Source organism: Rhinolophus hipposideros (assembly GCF_964194185.1).
Source record: "Rhinolophus hipposideros genome assembly, chromosome: 3".
In the NCBI taxonomy this organism is placed as follows: Eukaryota; Metazoa; Chordata; class Mammalia; order Chiroptera; family Rhinolophidae; genus Rhinolophus; species Rhinolophus hipposideros.
In genome coordinates this window covers 63,081,557-63,097,858 of record NC_138049.1, presented here as the reverse complement: position 1 = coordinate 63,097,858, position 16,302 = coordinate 63,081,557, and the positions used below count along the sequence as shown (strand labels likewise).

The following is a 16,302-nucleotide window of genomic DNA, read 5'->3' as shown; positions in this document are numbered from 1 at the left end:
TTTCTTGTAAGCTGGTGTTTGGGGTTTGCTCTCAATGGAATCATCACTTTAATATTCTATCTTTATCACTATTCTTCAATATTTTTCCAGGATTCAAAATATTTGTTTAGCAGTAGTAACATCTTCTACTTTTTATTCAACTTCAATTCACTATGATTAATGTAATGGAGCAGAATTAACTTCTTGCTAAGTTTTAAGTAACTAGCACCAAACGATTATAGGCCCAAGTGTTTTCCCACAAGTAGATGCACCAGGAATTCTCTTCATCTTTTGCTATTCATTTGCCTTTGGAATATTTCTGTGGTATCAGAGAATGGATTGCAGGTTAAAAGTCAAGCTTTGCCTACTCCTGGCCAGGACTTCCTCCTCTCGTCAGGACTTCCAGACTCACTCAGATCACTGGGCTAGTCACTCAAAACAGTGCCTTTGTTCATTTATTTGACTTATTGGCTCAAGGGAGCCCACAGATACAACATCACTTTGTAGGAAGTTCTGAGGATTTGCTGATAAACGTGGTGGATTAAATATTTATAACCATTAAGCACTTATAACCATTTGGATTTGAAACCTCACTAAAATGGGAGTTACAGAAAAGAGGTATCAACAGAAAAGGGAAAATAGGAGAGAAGATAATAGCAGAAAACAGCACGTCGATACATTTTTGAAAGACAAAAAGTAGATGGAGAAGTTAACAGCACACAAAGCAAAGAAAACTGTATATTAAGTACGTGCAGAGAAGGATACCAATGCAAAACAATTCATGTCCCATGCTGCATTTCCCCAGGAAGGATTAGTAATACATGGAACAGACAACTGAGAAGGCTGCAAGGGGGAGAAAAGTGACACCCAGTACTGAAAACGAGGTTGAACATCTATGTAAGGAGCATTTAAACCTCTAGTTCCCTCCTCCACCCCAGGCGAAGGGAAGGAGATATGTTAATGCTGTGGAAAAAATGAAGGACAGAGACTCCAGTCCAGAAGATTCAGGCCCAACAGAAAAGGAAAACTGAAACTTGGGAGACTTAAGTGAAAGTTTCCCTATGAGGAGTGGACCCTCGCCCCTTTATCTTCTCTATTCCAAGAATGCTAACAGCCAGGCAAATGGCACCAAACAAGAGACTAAAGGCTTGGTCTCTGAACAGGCTAAAGAATTCCAGAGAAAAGAACTGTAGGTTTGAACATTTGGATATCCAATGTTCAAAATAAGTTCAAAATAAAGGGTGAAAAAATGTATATATACTTTAAGATGATAAAAACTACAGGTTACCTCCTACCTACTGGATTACTTTGTCATAAGAGTATCATTTACACTGCCTGCACTGAATTACTAAAGCTGAATTCATCAAAGGTTTTAGACTTCCCCAGAAGAAAAATTTAGAAATGCTAGCAAATTTTACATTAAAAGATTCTTGGCCTGATTAAGAGTCCTAAACTTCTCATTCAGAACTTGCTTCAAATAGCAAGCCTAAGGAAGATAATTTACAAATCTCACAAGGACAGAATCAGAAATTACACTGGGTATTAGGGTCTACAGCTATTAGCTGGAAATGCCATACCAAGGTAGATAACTGTGGTAGGAGGAAAAATGGCCCCAAAAGATACTTGGGAAACTTCATACCAAATGGCATACATACCATTTAGACCATAAATAGAAAATGGTATCGCTTACCCTAAATTGTAAATCGTCCTAAAATTAGATATGATAGAAATGAATCAATGAAACTTAATTCTGTTCATAATGTTGTCCTTTGAATAACAAAACTAGGCGCACACTCATTTTGTTGAAAAAGGGAAAGATCAGCTAGTCATAGATATTAAAAACTAGAAATAAACATACTTTCTCCTTCTAAACTGAGAAAATGAATAAAAAGTGGGATAGGACTAAATTTCTCATTGTGTGATGCAATACCATTTAGTGCCCTGTCCCAGGACCATCTAAAATCACATCTGCTCCCACAATTGGAAGCTATACCTGTCTGTAATCAATTCTCTTCTTACCTCCTTATACAGAAGACTCAGAGGAGCTAAAAAGGAAAACGAAGGTCTTTATGTGCAATAGCAATCACAAAATCACTTGGTAAAGAAAAGAAACTTGATGACAATGTATAAGCACAGTGGTTTCAATCCCAAAGAATTAAGTGAGAAAAAACTTAAGTACTCCTTTGAAAGTCATAAAGAAAAATCTTAAGTCATGAATTATTAGAAAAAATATATCTTAAACTCTGCTTTTTTTAGCAGAACATCATAAATACAGTGTTTTATATTGTCATTAAAGTTCACCTATTGAACAGAAACTTCCATTTTTTTAAAAACAAGTAGAAAAGTCATAAATCTCGGTGTAGAAGCTAAGCAGTCTCTCCACTGGCTTTGGCAAATTAACTCTGAAAATGGAATACACAGGACCCCTGCTGTGACGGTGGCCTAAACCAAGGACATACGAAGTTAAAATAGAAAAATCAGACTAAAACTGCAAAAGCAAAATAATAAAAAAAATAGCAAAGGGTACACAGTTGAATATAATGAAATTTTGCATTTGAATGAGAAAATTGCCTCCTGCTTACTGAGAATGGATTCATGCTAAATGGATTCATTGGAGCCTATTCTGGATAGCAGCGTTAATATATTTTATACTCAAAATATCCTTTAGAAGACTTAACACAAATACAGTAGGAAGGCAAAAGAACTATTGAATTAAATAGAATGGGCAGATATGTGACTAAATACCATCTTAGAGCCAGATGTCATTCTATCAATTGACAGTAAATTCCCACTAAAGTGAACACTGCAAAGACTATGAAAGCATATATTAGGGATAAAAATTAAGAGTGTTAGTGTTGGAAAAGTGTACTTTTAAGAAATAAGCAACTAGATACAAAATTATCATGATTGTGAGAAATGAACTATATCAAGAAATAAAGACTGAAATCATTAAATTTTCATGGAAAATAGAAAGGATTAACCAAAGATTAATAATTAGTACAGGTTAGTACTATGCCATCAATTAAACGTTTACCAAAATAGGCAGCTGTGAAACATTTTTTAATGAAGTTTTTTGTATATATACATTAATCTTAGAATCTGTATGCTAAGTTATAAGAATCTGACAATGTTCCAAGATGAACAAAATGTGACCCTTTCAGAGCCATTCCTGTATAATATTAATAATTTGGAGGTAAAGTATATGAAAGTGAAAACTCTATTAAAATGATGGCAGGAGAAAAAATTAATTAAGAATACAGTCATGTAATAGCGATAGTAATAAACTTTGTAAGAAGTCTATTTTATCTATTGCAACTATCTAAATTTCCATATAAGAGACATATTGTTTTTAGGAAAGTAAAATAAGAATAAGAGCTTATTCTCTCTCTTTTATTAAAAATTCTTTACCTAATACATTTTTAAGGATACTGGGGGAAAAATGGAATTCTTAAGTATAGCTTTATATTCACATACATTGATCATCATCTGATCACCACAAAATTTCACAGCTAAACTGTTATAGCCTGTACATTTTACAGATGAAGAATTAGAGAACCAAAGAAATATTTAGTGGCTTATTTCAACCAGAGACCACTTCTGACCCACTGGGAAGTCTCTGAGGAGGACACGCAAGTAACAAAGTTCATGTTATTGTTTCATGAAGATGGGTGTTTCCATGCTGGGCTCTTTGCAAGGAAACAAGTGGGACTTTAAAGAAAGTCATTGAAAAGATTTTTAAAGGAAAGAAAGATACAACATAAATTAAAAAGTACATATGAATGTGCAACAAGGATAGCACAGCAATAAATTTATAAGATATTTGCTTACACTGGTAAAACACAAAACAGTAAAATCTGAACGGCTAGGGAAAAACCTAAGAATGCATTTTCATTTATTTTAAATTAAATTTATTGGGGGGACATTGGTTAGTAAAATTATATAGGTTTCAAGTGTCCAATTCTATGATACACCATCTATGAGGACAATTAAGTTCGCGAACTCATCATAGAAAAAGTGCTACATACCTCATTGCTGAATTTCACTATGGTCACCTTCGAAGTACTCCCCTTGGGAAGCTATGCACCGACACCAACACCTAGTCCACCCTTCAAAGCAATTTTGAAACTCTTTTGTGGCCATCAGAACTGTTGTCGTATTACCTTGATGTCCTGAATTTCATAAAAATGTCTTCCTTTCAATATTTCCTTTATCTTCGGGTAAAGAAAGAAGTCATTGGGGGCCAGATCAGGTGAGTAGGGAAGGTGTTCCAACTCAGTTATTTGTTTACTGGCTAAACACTCCCTCCCAGACAGTGCCGTGTGAGCTGGTGCATTGTCGTGATGCAAGAGCCATGAATGGGTTGGCAAAAAGTTCAGGTCGTTTTTGTCTAACTTTTTCACACAGCCTTTTCAGCACTTCCAAATAGTAAACTTGGTTAACTGTTTGTCCAGTTGGTACAAATTCGTAAGGAATAATCCCTCTGATATAAAAAAAGATTAGCAACATCGTTACAACAAGTTCGCGAACTTAATTGTCACACCTCATACACTGCATTGTTTGTTCACCACCCAGAGTCAGTTCTCCTTCCATTACCATATACAGAGGATGCCAAAAGAATGTACACACATTATAAAAAAAGGAAAAAACTGTATTAAAATTATAATAATATATACCAATAACAAAAGATGAATACAAGTCACGTTTGACTTCTGCAATTACAAGAGGTGCTCAAAGTGGTTACCATCAGCGTCCAGACACTTCTGATCATGGCAAACACTGTTTGGTAGACTTCCGTGGCGAGCGTGTAAACTGTTCCAACACCACAGCAGAAGCAGCAGGACTTGTTGCTGTGCGAGGCCTCCCGGATCTTCCCTTGTGCACATCACACACGATACCATGTGTCTCAAGATTATCATGAACGCGTGTACTTGTTAAGTGTGTTGGAGGGCCTGTTGCATACTCACGCCTCCATTGTCATTGTACTTCCACAACATTCTCGAATTTCAAATACCATTTCAAAATGCTCTTGCGCTACTCGAACGACAATCATGCTATGGCCATTTTCTTTGTCGCATGGTGACGCCAGCATTCATTTGATTAATGCCATCTCTTAGCGAACGTCATACTATATACATTGCTGCAGTAATTCAATTCAACTTTGAAAAGTAATACATAGGTAACATCTCTTAAAATGCGTATACATTTTTTTGGCATCCCGGGTATTTGACCCCCTTTACCCTCCACTACCATCCCTCTCCCCCTTTACCCTCAGGTAGCTACTAAACTGTTGCCTGTGTCTATGAGTTTTTGTTTGTTTGTCTTGTTCATTTGCTGCTTTCAGTTTTATATCCCACATATGAGTGCAGTCATATGGTTCTTGATTTTTTCTGACTTATTTCACTTCGCATGATAATGTCAAGATCCATCTCATGTTGTCGCAACATTTTCATTTTTTAAAAACACATTTTCTAAACCCTATTGGACCAAACACTATCCTACACACTGTACATATCTAGATAAATAAGAAAGGAAAGGACTAATAACCTTAAAGAAGCCTATAGTTTTGTAAAATAAAAACATAACAGGTACTTTGTGAGGTGGTAGCTACTTTATCTAGTGTAAGGAAGGGCAAGGCATCTTCAAGGAGATCTTTTTTGCTTTGAGAATAATCATTTAAGTGATCTGTTTTAGTTCTAAGGATACTTGGCAATTAAGTAACAATTGTTCCAGAAGAAAGACAGAAAAGAACACTTTTACTTTTGGCTTCACAAAAGCAAGCCAATTCCCCCATAAATTCTACAGACTGGAGAGCAGGGGAGAGACTGAGCATGCACAAGAACTCCAAGATCTCAGTAAGGTCCAAATTGCTGCTCTTTTCACAATATTATATTTCTTTTGTCTAGGATGCCTGAGAATGAGATCAGCTGGCATCAGAAAACCTGAGAGACTCCAGGTCGAGAAGGGAAATGTAAGTGTTGGTGACCAGAACCTAGACTGTCATGGGAAAGATTTAATTCTAGACAAAGGTATGTATGAGCCTAGAATTCACTTTGACAGAGCTGGTCTAAAAGTAATGCTAGAAAAATTATTTGTGATGTGCCTGTGTATTTGTGAGTGTTCCCTAAAGAGTGATAAGATTAAGTGTTTATGCCTAAGGTGATACAGAACAAACCTACCGACCACTTTTACATCCCCTTTAGACCCTAATACACTACTACCATCAGACTAACAGGGGTAACTTACAAATACCTATCTACAACAATGTCAACACATAGTAATGAAGGCAGCAAAAACACAAAAAATAGTCAGTCTATGAACTCATCAGAATGTCAACATTTTAGAACCTGGTGACTGGACACCTTGGATGGAGTAAGTTAAAAATCTCAAGGAGAAACCTAGGGAGTAAAAAGAGATCCTTGCAATATTGCAACGTATAGTGATTTAGAATGGGGAGAGAAGGGGCCAAGCTATTTCATTTGAATAATAAAGAAATGTAACCTTTATTTTATTCTGAAAGCTGGAATTCCCAGGATGAGACAGTGAAGAGAAACCCCAAGAAGAAAAGGCTATACAGCAGGACTAGAAAATGGAGGACTTCAGAAGGAATGCCTTAAGTAAAAACTAGATCAGATATATTACCTGATAAATCTGATTGTATTACAAATAAAATCACCTGTTCTTTTAGAGAGTTTAATGGAAGAAGTAGTAATAATCAAAAGAAATTAAAATATAAGGCAATTCCTAACTCTAGGTAAAAAAATGTTTTCTAAAGAAGAAAAATGTATTATACTACTTGACTCCGATATGAACAATATTAATGTCACCATAGGAATACAAATACTGAATATTCATTTGATCAAATAAGAGCTACAATTTTAATGGGATGACAGATGAGGAGGGGTGAGGGAGTGTTGGTGGGGTTAGAGAGCTTAACCCTGTTCTTCAATAGTAGAAAGTAAGCAGATCAGATATAAAACAGAAAACCAAGAAAGAACAACATAAATAGATTTTACAGAAATAGGGAGAAAACAAACAAACAGCTAAAACAACAGAAAATGATTACCTCCTAGGAATGGTACTTTGGATGTGGAGAAGAGTAGGAGAAGAGACTTCTATTTTTCAGTATAAGCCGTGATACTAGGTAACTGACTTTTAATATCATGGGATTATATTATTATATATTACTTAGAACTTGTATAATTTTTCCATAATAATATTACTTTATTTTGAATATACAAAAAAGAGAGAAAAGAACTATAAGGAATAATAAGATGGTAGAAATTCTCAATAAACTAATACACCCAGATTCAAAGGTACATTAAAAATTACATATCATGATCAAGTAGCATTTATCCTAGAATGCAAGGATGGGTCAACATGAGAAAAATCACTGTAATTTACTTCATGAATGTCACAAAAAAGGAAAATGACATGATAATCTCAACAGATACAGAAAATGCATTTGCTTACTCCCAAAACCTATTTATGATTGGGGGAAAAAAGCTTTATAAGAATAGAAACAAAAATTATTTAACATGATAAAAGGTATCTGAAGAAATCTACCAAAAACATACTTAATAGAGAAAATTTAGCCACATTCCCTTTGAGGTTGAAAATAATGTAAAAATGTCTCCCTCTCCTCTAGCAAATGAGAGCCAATATTTAAGCCAGTACTAGACGTCATGACCAATACACAAAATCAGACAATTATTAGAACTAAGAATATTCAGCAAGATCCTGAATCAACAAAATAAATTAATCAACAGTGTGACAGCACATTAGAAATACCAAATAAAAAAGGCACCATTTACTATAAAAATGGAAAATAATAAATAACTAGGAATTAAATTAACAATTAAAAACTTAAACTCGATTAGAGAACAGAAAAAGACCTAAAAAAAAAAAAAAAAAAAACCTGTATCTTATTCATTGAAAATATAATTTAACATTGTGAAAACATAGATATTCTCCAAATTAATCTAAATTTAAAGCAAATTCGATCAAACTCCCAACATGAATTTTTGGGTAATGTGACAAACCGATTCTGAAACTTATATGTTAAACCAGATGTCTACAGATATTTAAGAAAATCCTGGCAAAGAACAAATATAAGATATGCCTTATCAGGTATCAATTACAAAATCTTTGTAATAAGCATGGTTACTAGAATGTGAACAAACTAATAAGTCACCTGAGTCTACTAAACATCACAGAGACTTCACTTCTCTTACAAACCATCAAAATCTCACATATGATTGGGTCTGAACCATGAGTTTAACACTATGAAATTTATTGTAATTACTATTATATTTAGACTTTATTTCTTTCAATCTAGGGAGATCAGGCCTGGAAAATACTGAAACTCAAGGATCTAACTTCCATCTTCCTAAGATAGCATTTTCTACAATTTCTGCCCTGAGCCTCTACTCTCCTCCATCTCCTCCTCCTTCAAACTCAGAAGACTTTCCCTCCACCTGTTTGGCAAAGGGTGCTGGGAGGAAGACCAAAGCCCATCACCTATCACATGATACCTAAATTTGCATTAACAGCAGAGTTTTACTATATATGTAAAGCATATGTAATATAGTGTTCAATACATAGTGTGCAAAAATATTAGTTCCCTTCCCTTTTCCCCAAGTACCCAGTTTGATGTCTCTCTATGTAACTCCACAACTAGCTAATAGCCTAATTTCTAAGAATAGCGTTAGTGAAGGCAAAATGCAGCATATGATGAAGTGTGGCACATGAAACAGAACTGTTTCCTGTACAGTAGTGGTTCTCATACTTGAGCACGCACTTGAAGAGCTTGTTAAAACACAAACTGCCAGACTCCATTCCTACAGTTTCTAATCAGGACTTCTGGGGTGAGTGACATTTACAACAACTTTCTGAATGGTGCTAATGCTCCTTGTCTACAGGCCACAATAGGAGAAACACTACCCTATGGAGCACAGGTTCTCAACTGAAAGCAATTGTGCTCTCCAGGGGAAATTAGGCAGTGAACGTACATATTTTGGGTTGTCACTACCTGGAGGTGTGGGTGGGAGAGGTAATACTGATATCTAACAAGTACAGATCTGCTTAACATCCTATCACGCAGAGGACAGCTCGCCACAGCAAAGAATTATCTGGCCCAAAACGTCAATAGTGGGGAGGAGGTTAAGGAACCCTGCTACAGAGTAAAACAAAACTTACTCCAAATGTATGATTTGACCATTAAAGTTGGTGAAAGTTCTTCAGTGAGTTTAAGAAATCTGACATGGGATTCAAAGAATTGTACTTTTCTTCAAGTATTGATAACTCTTTGAATTTTACTCATCCTGAATTTTACTCATCCATAGCAAAATGAAGCTTTAGAAATATTCATACTTATAGGTATATTGACCAATAGAAAGAAATAAGCATTTATATATTATTGGTAGATTTCTAGTAAAGAAATATTAATTAACATTCATTTTGCAAGAATAAGAAAATTAATTATATTAAGAAACTAACTTTCTTGAAAAATAATGATCAGCCATGTTTATTTCCTAAGCTGACTGAAAAGCAAAAACTGTTCTTTTCACTATTATATATATTTAATATAAATGAAATATTGTATAATGAACAATTTGTTTTAAGGAAAAGCAGTGATTATAGCAGTAATCAATCCTAAGTAAATATGTCTGAGGAAAATGTACTTTATATATACACCACACCACACACACACACACACACACACACACACACACACACACACACACACATGAACTTACTCCAATAGGCTGAAAAATAAGTCCATCCATTTCATGGCTGACTTCTTTGGCAAAATTCCCTTCAAGTAGCTATAAAATAAATATATGTATTTTTAGAAATATAATAATACAATAATCACTTAAAAAGTATTTCAATTTTTTGGTAAGCTTTATAAAAACTTAATATATAAGTTTTAAGAACTGAAATACAAAATGGGGGAGGGGGATATACATAACAGAGGGATAGAGGTTAACATACTAAAACTTTTTTTTTTAATATATGAAGATTTCCCATTCCATGGCAGGCTAGATATCTTGAACAACAGTCCTAACTACAACAACCAATATGATGGATAAAATATTAAAAAGAGATGTTTAAATGCATTGCTGAGACAGCACAAAAGGAAGACATAAAGATCAAAGACAAAGTGAAAATAGAAACTTTGGGGAGTAATAAATAAAGGGAAGAAAATAAACCATACACAACAAAGGAGACAGCAGAGAAACTTTCGTGCAGGTGGAGTGATCCCCTGAGAATCTATAACCACAGCCAGCTCAGACATGGGGAATGCAGTCCAAAAATACAGTTTCTGTGTTTTCCCCAAACCCTCAAGCAGAACATTTTTTTACCCTTTTTTTGGTCTTATTTTTGTTTCTTTTTTGGTCTTTTCTCTATTTTTTCAAGCAAAGAATTGCATTACCAGGGACGCACAGTACAAAATACAAACAGAAGTTTTATTTTTCCTGAGCCTTATCTACTAAAGAGCAGTTATAGGCCCTATGCTCTCTAATTAGTTCAGAGCAAGTAGTTTTAAATGCCTCTCTTCCACAGATTTTTATTATTTTGAAGAACTGAACGTGTATATCATGGATAGAGAAAGGCCCTAAACATTGATCTCTGCATTTCAGGGAAGAGACGAATATAGTTTCACAGAGCCAGGTAGGATAGATCTGGGATTCATACGTGTGCCTCCAAAATGGTGGATATGTTGTGGCTTATCCAATCACAATCTCTGATCACAATTACATCCTCTTAAAACCATTACACTTACAGGGAGATTTGCCTTCCAAAAGTGACAACCAAAATTTCAAGTATAGTTCGCAAGCAACAAGATCTGTGATTCTCCTCCCAAACTATGACCGTCTTCTCTGCCATTTCATTCTTCAAAATCTGTAATTTCTCTAAACTGGGGGCAGTTGAGCAAAATAAGAACAATTCTAAGTTTGAATATCTACATTTCTTAAAACGATAATGCTCCTTAGTCAAATTCATAGGGACAGAAATTAGAGAGGCTGTGGAAGGAAGAAGAGAATGAGGAACTAGTGTTTAATAGGTACAGTGTTTCCGTTTGGAAAGATGAAAAGAGATCTGGAGATGGATGATGGTGACGGTTGCACAACAATGTGTACGTACTTAATGCCACTGAAATGTATGCTTACAATGGTTAAAATGGTCGATTTTATGCAATGTATATTTTGCCTCAATTTTTTAAAAGCTGTAATACTCTTGATGTTTGCTGTTTTCTTTTGTTCCTTTCTCCTATTACAACGCTATGAAAGTGGGGAGCTTGCAAATTACAAGCCGTATTATCTAGAGTTTAGCCAAATAGGCAAATTTCAGGACATCTGAGATTCATGCATCGCTCTCCAATTCACTCATAGATGTGAATGCACTGGCCACCTGAAGAGGAAATTTGCTTAAGTGAAAATTCAGTATGGATTAAAGGCACTGATTTCTTATGAATTCCCTTCAAGACGTGAAAATAAACTCCAAGCATCATTGTCAAAATATCAGCTTACATTCTTGCTGGAAATTTAGAAGGAAATATTAAAGGTTTTTTTCATATATATGTGAAATATATGCTGGAGAAAAAAATGTTGAAACTTGTACTCATATTGAGGAGTATAGGTATATATATAAGACCTTTGTTTTCTACTTCAATTTTTCTCAAATATCCATAAATTAATGATGAGTAAAAGTTCAAATAAGAAAAAAATGTATAACCTTGATACTTCTTATACCCCAGGATGTAAGAAAAGTCAACTGCTAAATTGATAGCACAATTCCTGCTGAGGAATGATGCAATGAAAACCAAGTATCACAATCATCTTTTTTTAAGAAGATTTTTAAAAGGTTAAAGGATGTGTTCCCCTTTTATTGTTAGGTATATCATTTACGGCAAATAAAGGTAGCTTTTCCATTCTTAGACCAAACTTCTCAACTTCATATGCTGGACCATTCTTGTGTAGAAAGCATGTATAAAGTAACAGTTTAGAGTTGGCAAGACTAGATAATATAATGCTACCTGTTGCATAAATCAAAGTAACTTCCTTTTTTATTTTACTCTAACTTTGTATGAATCAGAGAATGTAAAGGACTATGCAACTTCTTGGGTCAAAACAAGAGATACTCCTTGTTTTCACTCAGTTTACTCCTTCTTAATTACTCCAAACAATATTTCTTTCTTTACTTAATACATCAACATTTACAATATCACCTATCATGTATGAAAGCCCTACTATAAAGTGTTGTTGTGCTTGGTTCTTAACGTATATCATTCAAAACACACCTCATCAGATGTATATTTTTGAGTATGATCATTTTATTCAATTTGCCAGAAAAGGAAACTGAAGCCATCAGAGGGTTAAGTAACCAACTTCAAGTCAGACAGCTAAAAAAGTAAAATCACTCAGAGCAGATTTCAATGAGACTTTAACTAAAAATAAGGAAGTAACCACAGAAATTCTCTGACTCTCTGAAACAAATACCCCAATGATTTCTGCAACTTCCTCCAATTATTTAAATGTCAAAAGAATTTAAAGGTATTGTAACATGCAGTATATGAATAAGATGCATACAAAGGGAGATAAAATTCTTGTGGGGGGCGTTTTTCAGGGATAGAGATGAAATCTAGAATTTTTATTAATATTGTATAATTTATTTATTTATTCATATTAGAAATCATGGAAAAATAATATGTTGAATTTAAAATATTGCTTTTTTTTCCCTAGTCACAATTCTTGAAAGAAAATTTACCCAAATTTGTTATGGGCTTTCTATATTCCAGTGTCTTCATTATTAGGGCCAATACTTAAGTCATTTAACATGTTACCATTATTTTCACTGCCATCTCTGAGTTACAGTGTACTTCAAATTATACCTGAGACTGTCACTACAGATGTTACCAAGCTACAAGTACCGAATGAACCACACTAGGAAAGTTCCTTCCCCCCTCATTCATACTATAGATCTACATTCATAATCTTGAAAGTGGTTAACTCCTTTAAAGTTATCTTTAAAAGGCTGGTTTAAAAGAAAGTTCCACTTTCACTTACAATGTAAAAAATGGCAAGAGCATGTCACTTCTAACCTGACAATAATTTTAAAAAGCAGATAATCTATAAAATCATGCCTTTTGGTAAGGTCACACTAAAGGGCTGAGATCTCCAGGAATCCAGGTAAACTGATTGCCAAGCCCCTCCAAAGGTGGAAGAGACATATGAACTGATTCAGCTAAGGGAGAGCATAAAAAGACAAAGTGGCAGCCATAAAGTGAGTACAAAGAAAACAACTGAAAGTCTGATCAATTCTCCAAAACCAAGGGTAGCTAATGTAACAGTTTAGAATGCCTGGGAGCCCCAAACACAAGAGGAATCCCAAACGCACTCACACTAATTCTATTCTCCAGGCTTCTGTCAGGGTTCACAGGAATGAGTGGGGGCAGAGTAGGAAACATGAGAAAACCTCACAGATATTACATCTCTCCTGCTTTCTAGACCCTTCCTGATATGAAGCAAAAGCCATTTGAGAATAAAGTCATCTGCAGCTGCACAAGTGGTCTGAAACAGCCTTGAGTCAAGAATATTACATCAATAAAAAGCAGAAAAACTTGCTCCTCCCAAAACATCCCACCTATACAAGGCAAAATTCAACTGCTAAGAGAGAAAGGTCAGGCCCACTGAGGGAAAACCCCTTCCTAAGACTCAGGCACTCAGAGCCTGCTTAATACTCCTATTAATATTAAGGTTTGAAGGGGAAAACTAAGAAAAATGTACAGTCCTAATAAGTCAGGCACCAAGTGACAACAAATAGTCATTTACAAAAAAGGGACAGCATAAGAGCAGGAAAATAGACCAGGTATAGACCAGCAAAGCCTACTGGAAGCTAAACGTGAAGCAGCAACACTGGGGAAAAAACACTTAATACTCCAGACCTCTCAATAGCATCATCTGCTGAAGGAATCTGAAGTCTTTGGTGCGCTGAAGATAACACAAACCCATCTCAAATATAGAACAGAATGACTCAACACCTAACCCCTTCTCCCCCAAATGAGGCCTATTAAACTGAAAAAAGAGGTATTTGCCCATTACTAAGCACAAAGATATTTACTTCAGTCTCTAGTGTTCATACAGGGGGAAAATTAATGTCCAGCAATCAATTTTTAAAAAATCACACACACACAACCATACAAAGCAAGAAAACATGATCTGCATTAAGTAGGTAAGGCCTTCACTAGAACAAGACTCAGGGATGGCCCATATTTTACAATTATCATAGACTTCAAAATAACCTTAACTTTTTAAAGGAAAAGGTAGAAAACATGTATGAACAAATGTGAAATTTCGGCAAAGAGATTCAAACTATAAAAATGAAACAAATGGAAATGCAAGAAATAAAAAAAAAAAACAGTATCAGAGAACAACAATTCTAATCAATGGGAATGATGATCAATAGGATTATCATCAGACTGGATATAACAAAGGAAAGAATCACTGAACTTGAAGAAGACAAGTGTGTAGCACTTTTTTCCAAATGAAATAGGAAAAGGAAAAAGAAGGGGAAAACTAGAGAGCTGAGAATAAAGAGCAGGGGTAAAGATGTCTTCAAAGACTTTATAGCACACACATAAAATCAGTACGAATATGAATACTGAGACAAGCTGATCCAATGGACAATTACAGAACATTCCACCCAACAGGAGGAAACACTTTTTTTTCAAGTGCTTACAACACTTTTATAGGTCAAAGTCATACAAAATATGTTTTCCGACCATAATGAATTAAATTAAGTATCAGTAAGAAAAAGATATCTGGGAAGTTCCCCAATGTTTGGTAACTTAATCACACATTTCTAAATAACCCATGAGTAAAAGAAGAAATCAAAAAGAAATCTTTTTTAATATTTCAACCTGAATGAAAATGAAAACACAGTAGATTGAGATTTGAGCAATAAAGCTCAAGTGCACTTACAAATTATACTAAATGACTAATTAGAAAAGAAAGGTCACAATCAATTATATCCTCAATTCCACCCTAAGAAACTAAGAAGAACTCTAGGGAATTTAGGATCACTGATACAAGAAGCATCCACGCGGGCTGAGACTGTATATCCCAAAGAGAAGTATCACTTTCCTTAAGGCTAAGACCCAGACATTGAGAAGGGCACAGCTAGGGCTCATGGGATGGCAGACAAGTGGATGAAACGTCCTAATAAAGTGTCTCACCAGTTTTTAAAGATAGAGTTAGAAAGCAGTATGTCTGAATTTAAAACTTTAAAGTAGGAATAATAGCCAGGGATAAGTTGCCATAGTGAAAGTGACTAAATCAGAATAAAGTCACAGAGGTAAAAATTGGAAAGGAGAAGCCAGGGTTATAAATAGGTCTAAGAAAGAGTATGATAAGTCAGGCATAGACTCTAAGAGGTGTACTTAACAAGGAGCCAAAACAGTCTCAGTATACGTAGTTAACATAGCATGGCTTGAAAGGTCAGGTTTTATTTTAATAAGTTAAATATCAAATAATTTAGAAGCTTACTTTGGTATTCTTTTATCTCTGATATTATATTCCAAGATTTAAGCTACTCTTTTTTTTTTCTCTTCTATTATTTTCAGTAGAACTTATTTATGAGTTGTACTGGTATTCTCACGTAAGAAGTGCTAAGTTAAGTTTTTCTTAGACCATTTGTTGGATGATAATATCTCAATAAAAATAAATTTCAAAAAAAAAATTTCATTCAGTGTTCATTCGGGTAGACATTTCCTGACTGCCTACTAAAGCTAGAGATCAGTTAGCATTAGGGATACTGGGGGCCCAATCATAACTTAAGCCTAGGCCAACATGACTAAATGATACCTTAATTTTAATTTAACAGTAAAAATATTAAATGCAATGATGTAATTAGCATTTCTGCCTCTCACTCTTTCTTCAGACACAGTTCTATTTAAACTACCCAAGATGTTTTTAAAACACTTCTAACAAATAAGAAAAAGATATTTTATTTTAAAAATACTTAGCTGCAAACCCTTAGAGAAGCTTTAAAGTGGAATATGGGTGAATTATTCTAAAGATCCTAAGATACATTCCTTTCCAAATTACAATATTTTTTATTATTTTTCATCAAATTAAATCAGAAAATATTTAAAAGGTAAAACAGACAATATATCAAAGTTATTAATAAAGCATGAAAGTATTTCATAAATCTTTAGTTATAAAATTTATATTTGCTTATCTATGAACAGTACAACATCACTTGAATACCATCTTAAGTATTCTTAAGTTACAGAAGGCACAGAACTTTCCACTGACCAGA

At 34.5% G+C, this 16,302-nt stretch overlaps 1 protein-coding gene across 2 annotated transcripts in view; it reads right to left on the bottom strand.

Annotated features, from left to right (window-relative positions):
* Nucleotides 1-16,302, bottom strand: part of RNGTT (RNA guanylyltransferase and 5'-phosphatase) — a 240,922-nt gene that overhangs the window by 111,518 nt on the left and 113,102 nt on the right. Inside the window, exon 12 of one of the 2 annotated variants that reach the window (XM_081033243.1) lies at nt 9,735-9,803. The exons of the other annotated variant lie outside the window; for it this stretch is intronic. Within the exon in view, the coding sequence (XP_080889369.1) occupies nt 9,735-9,803 (69 nt within the window). The remainder of the gene's footprint in view (nt 1-9,734; nt 9,804-16,302) is intronic. 2 annotated transcript variants of the gene reach the window in all.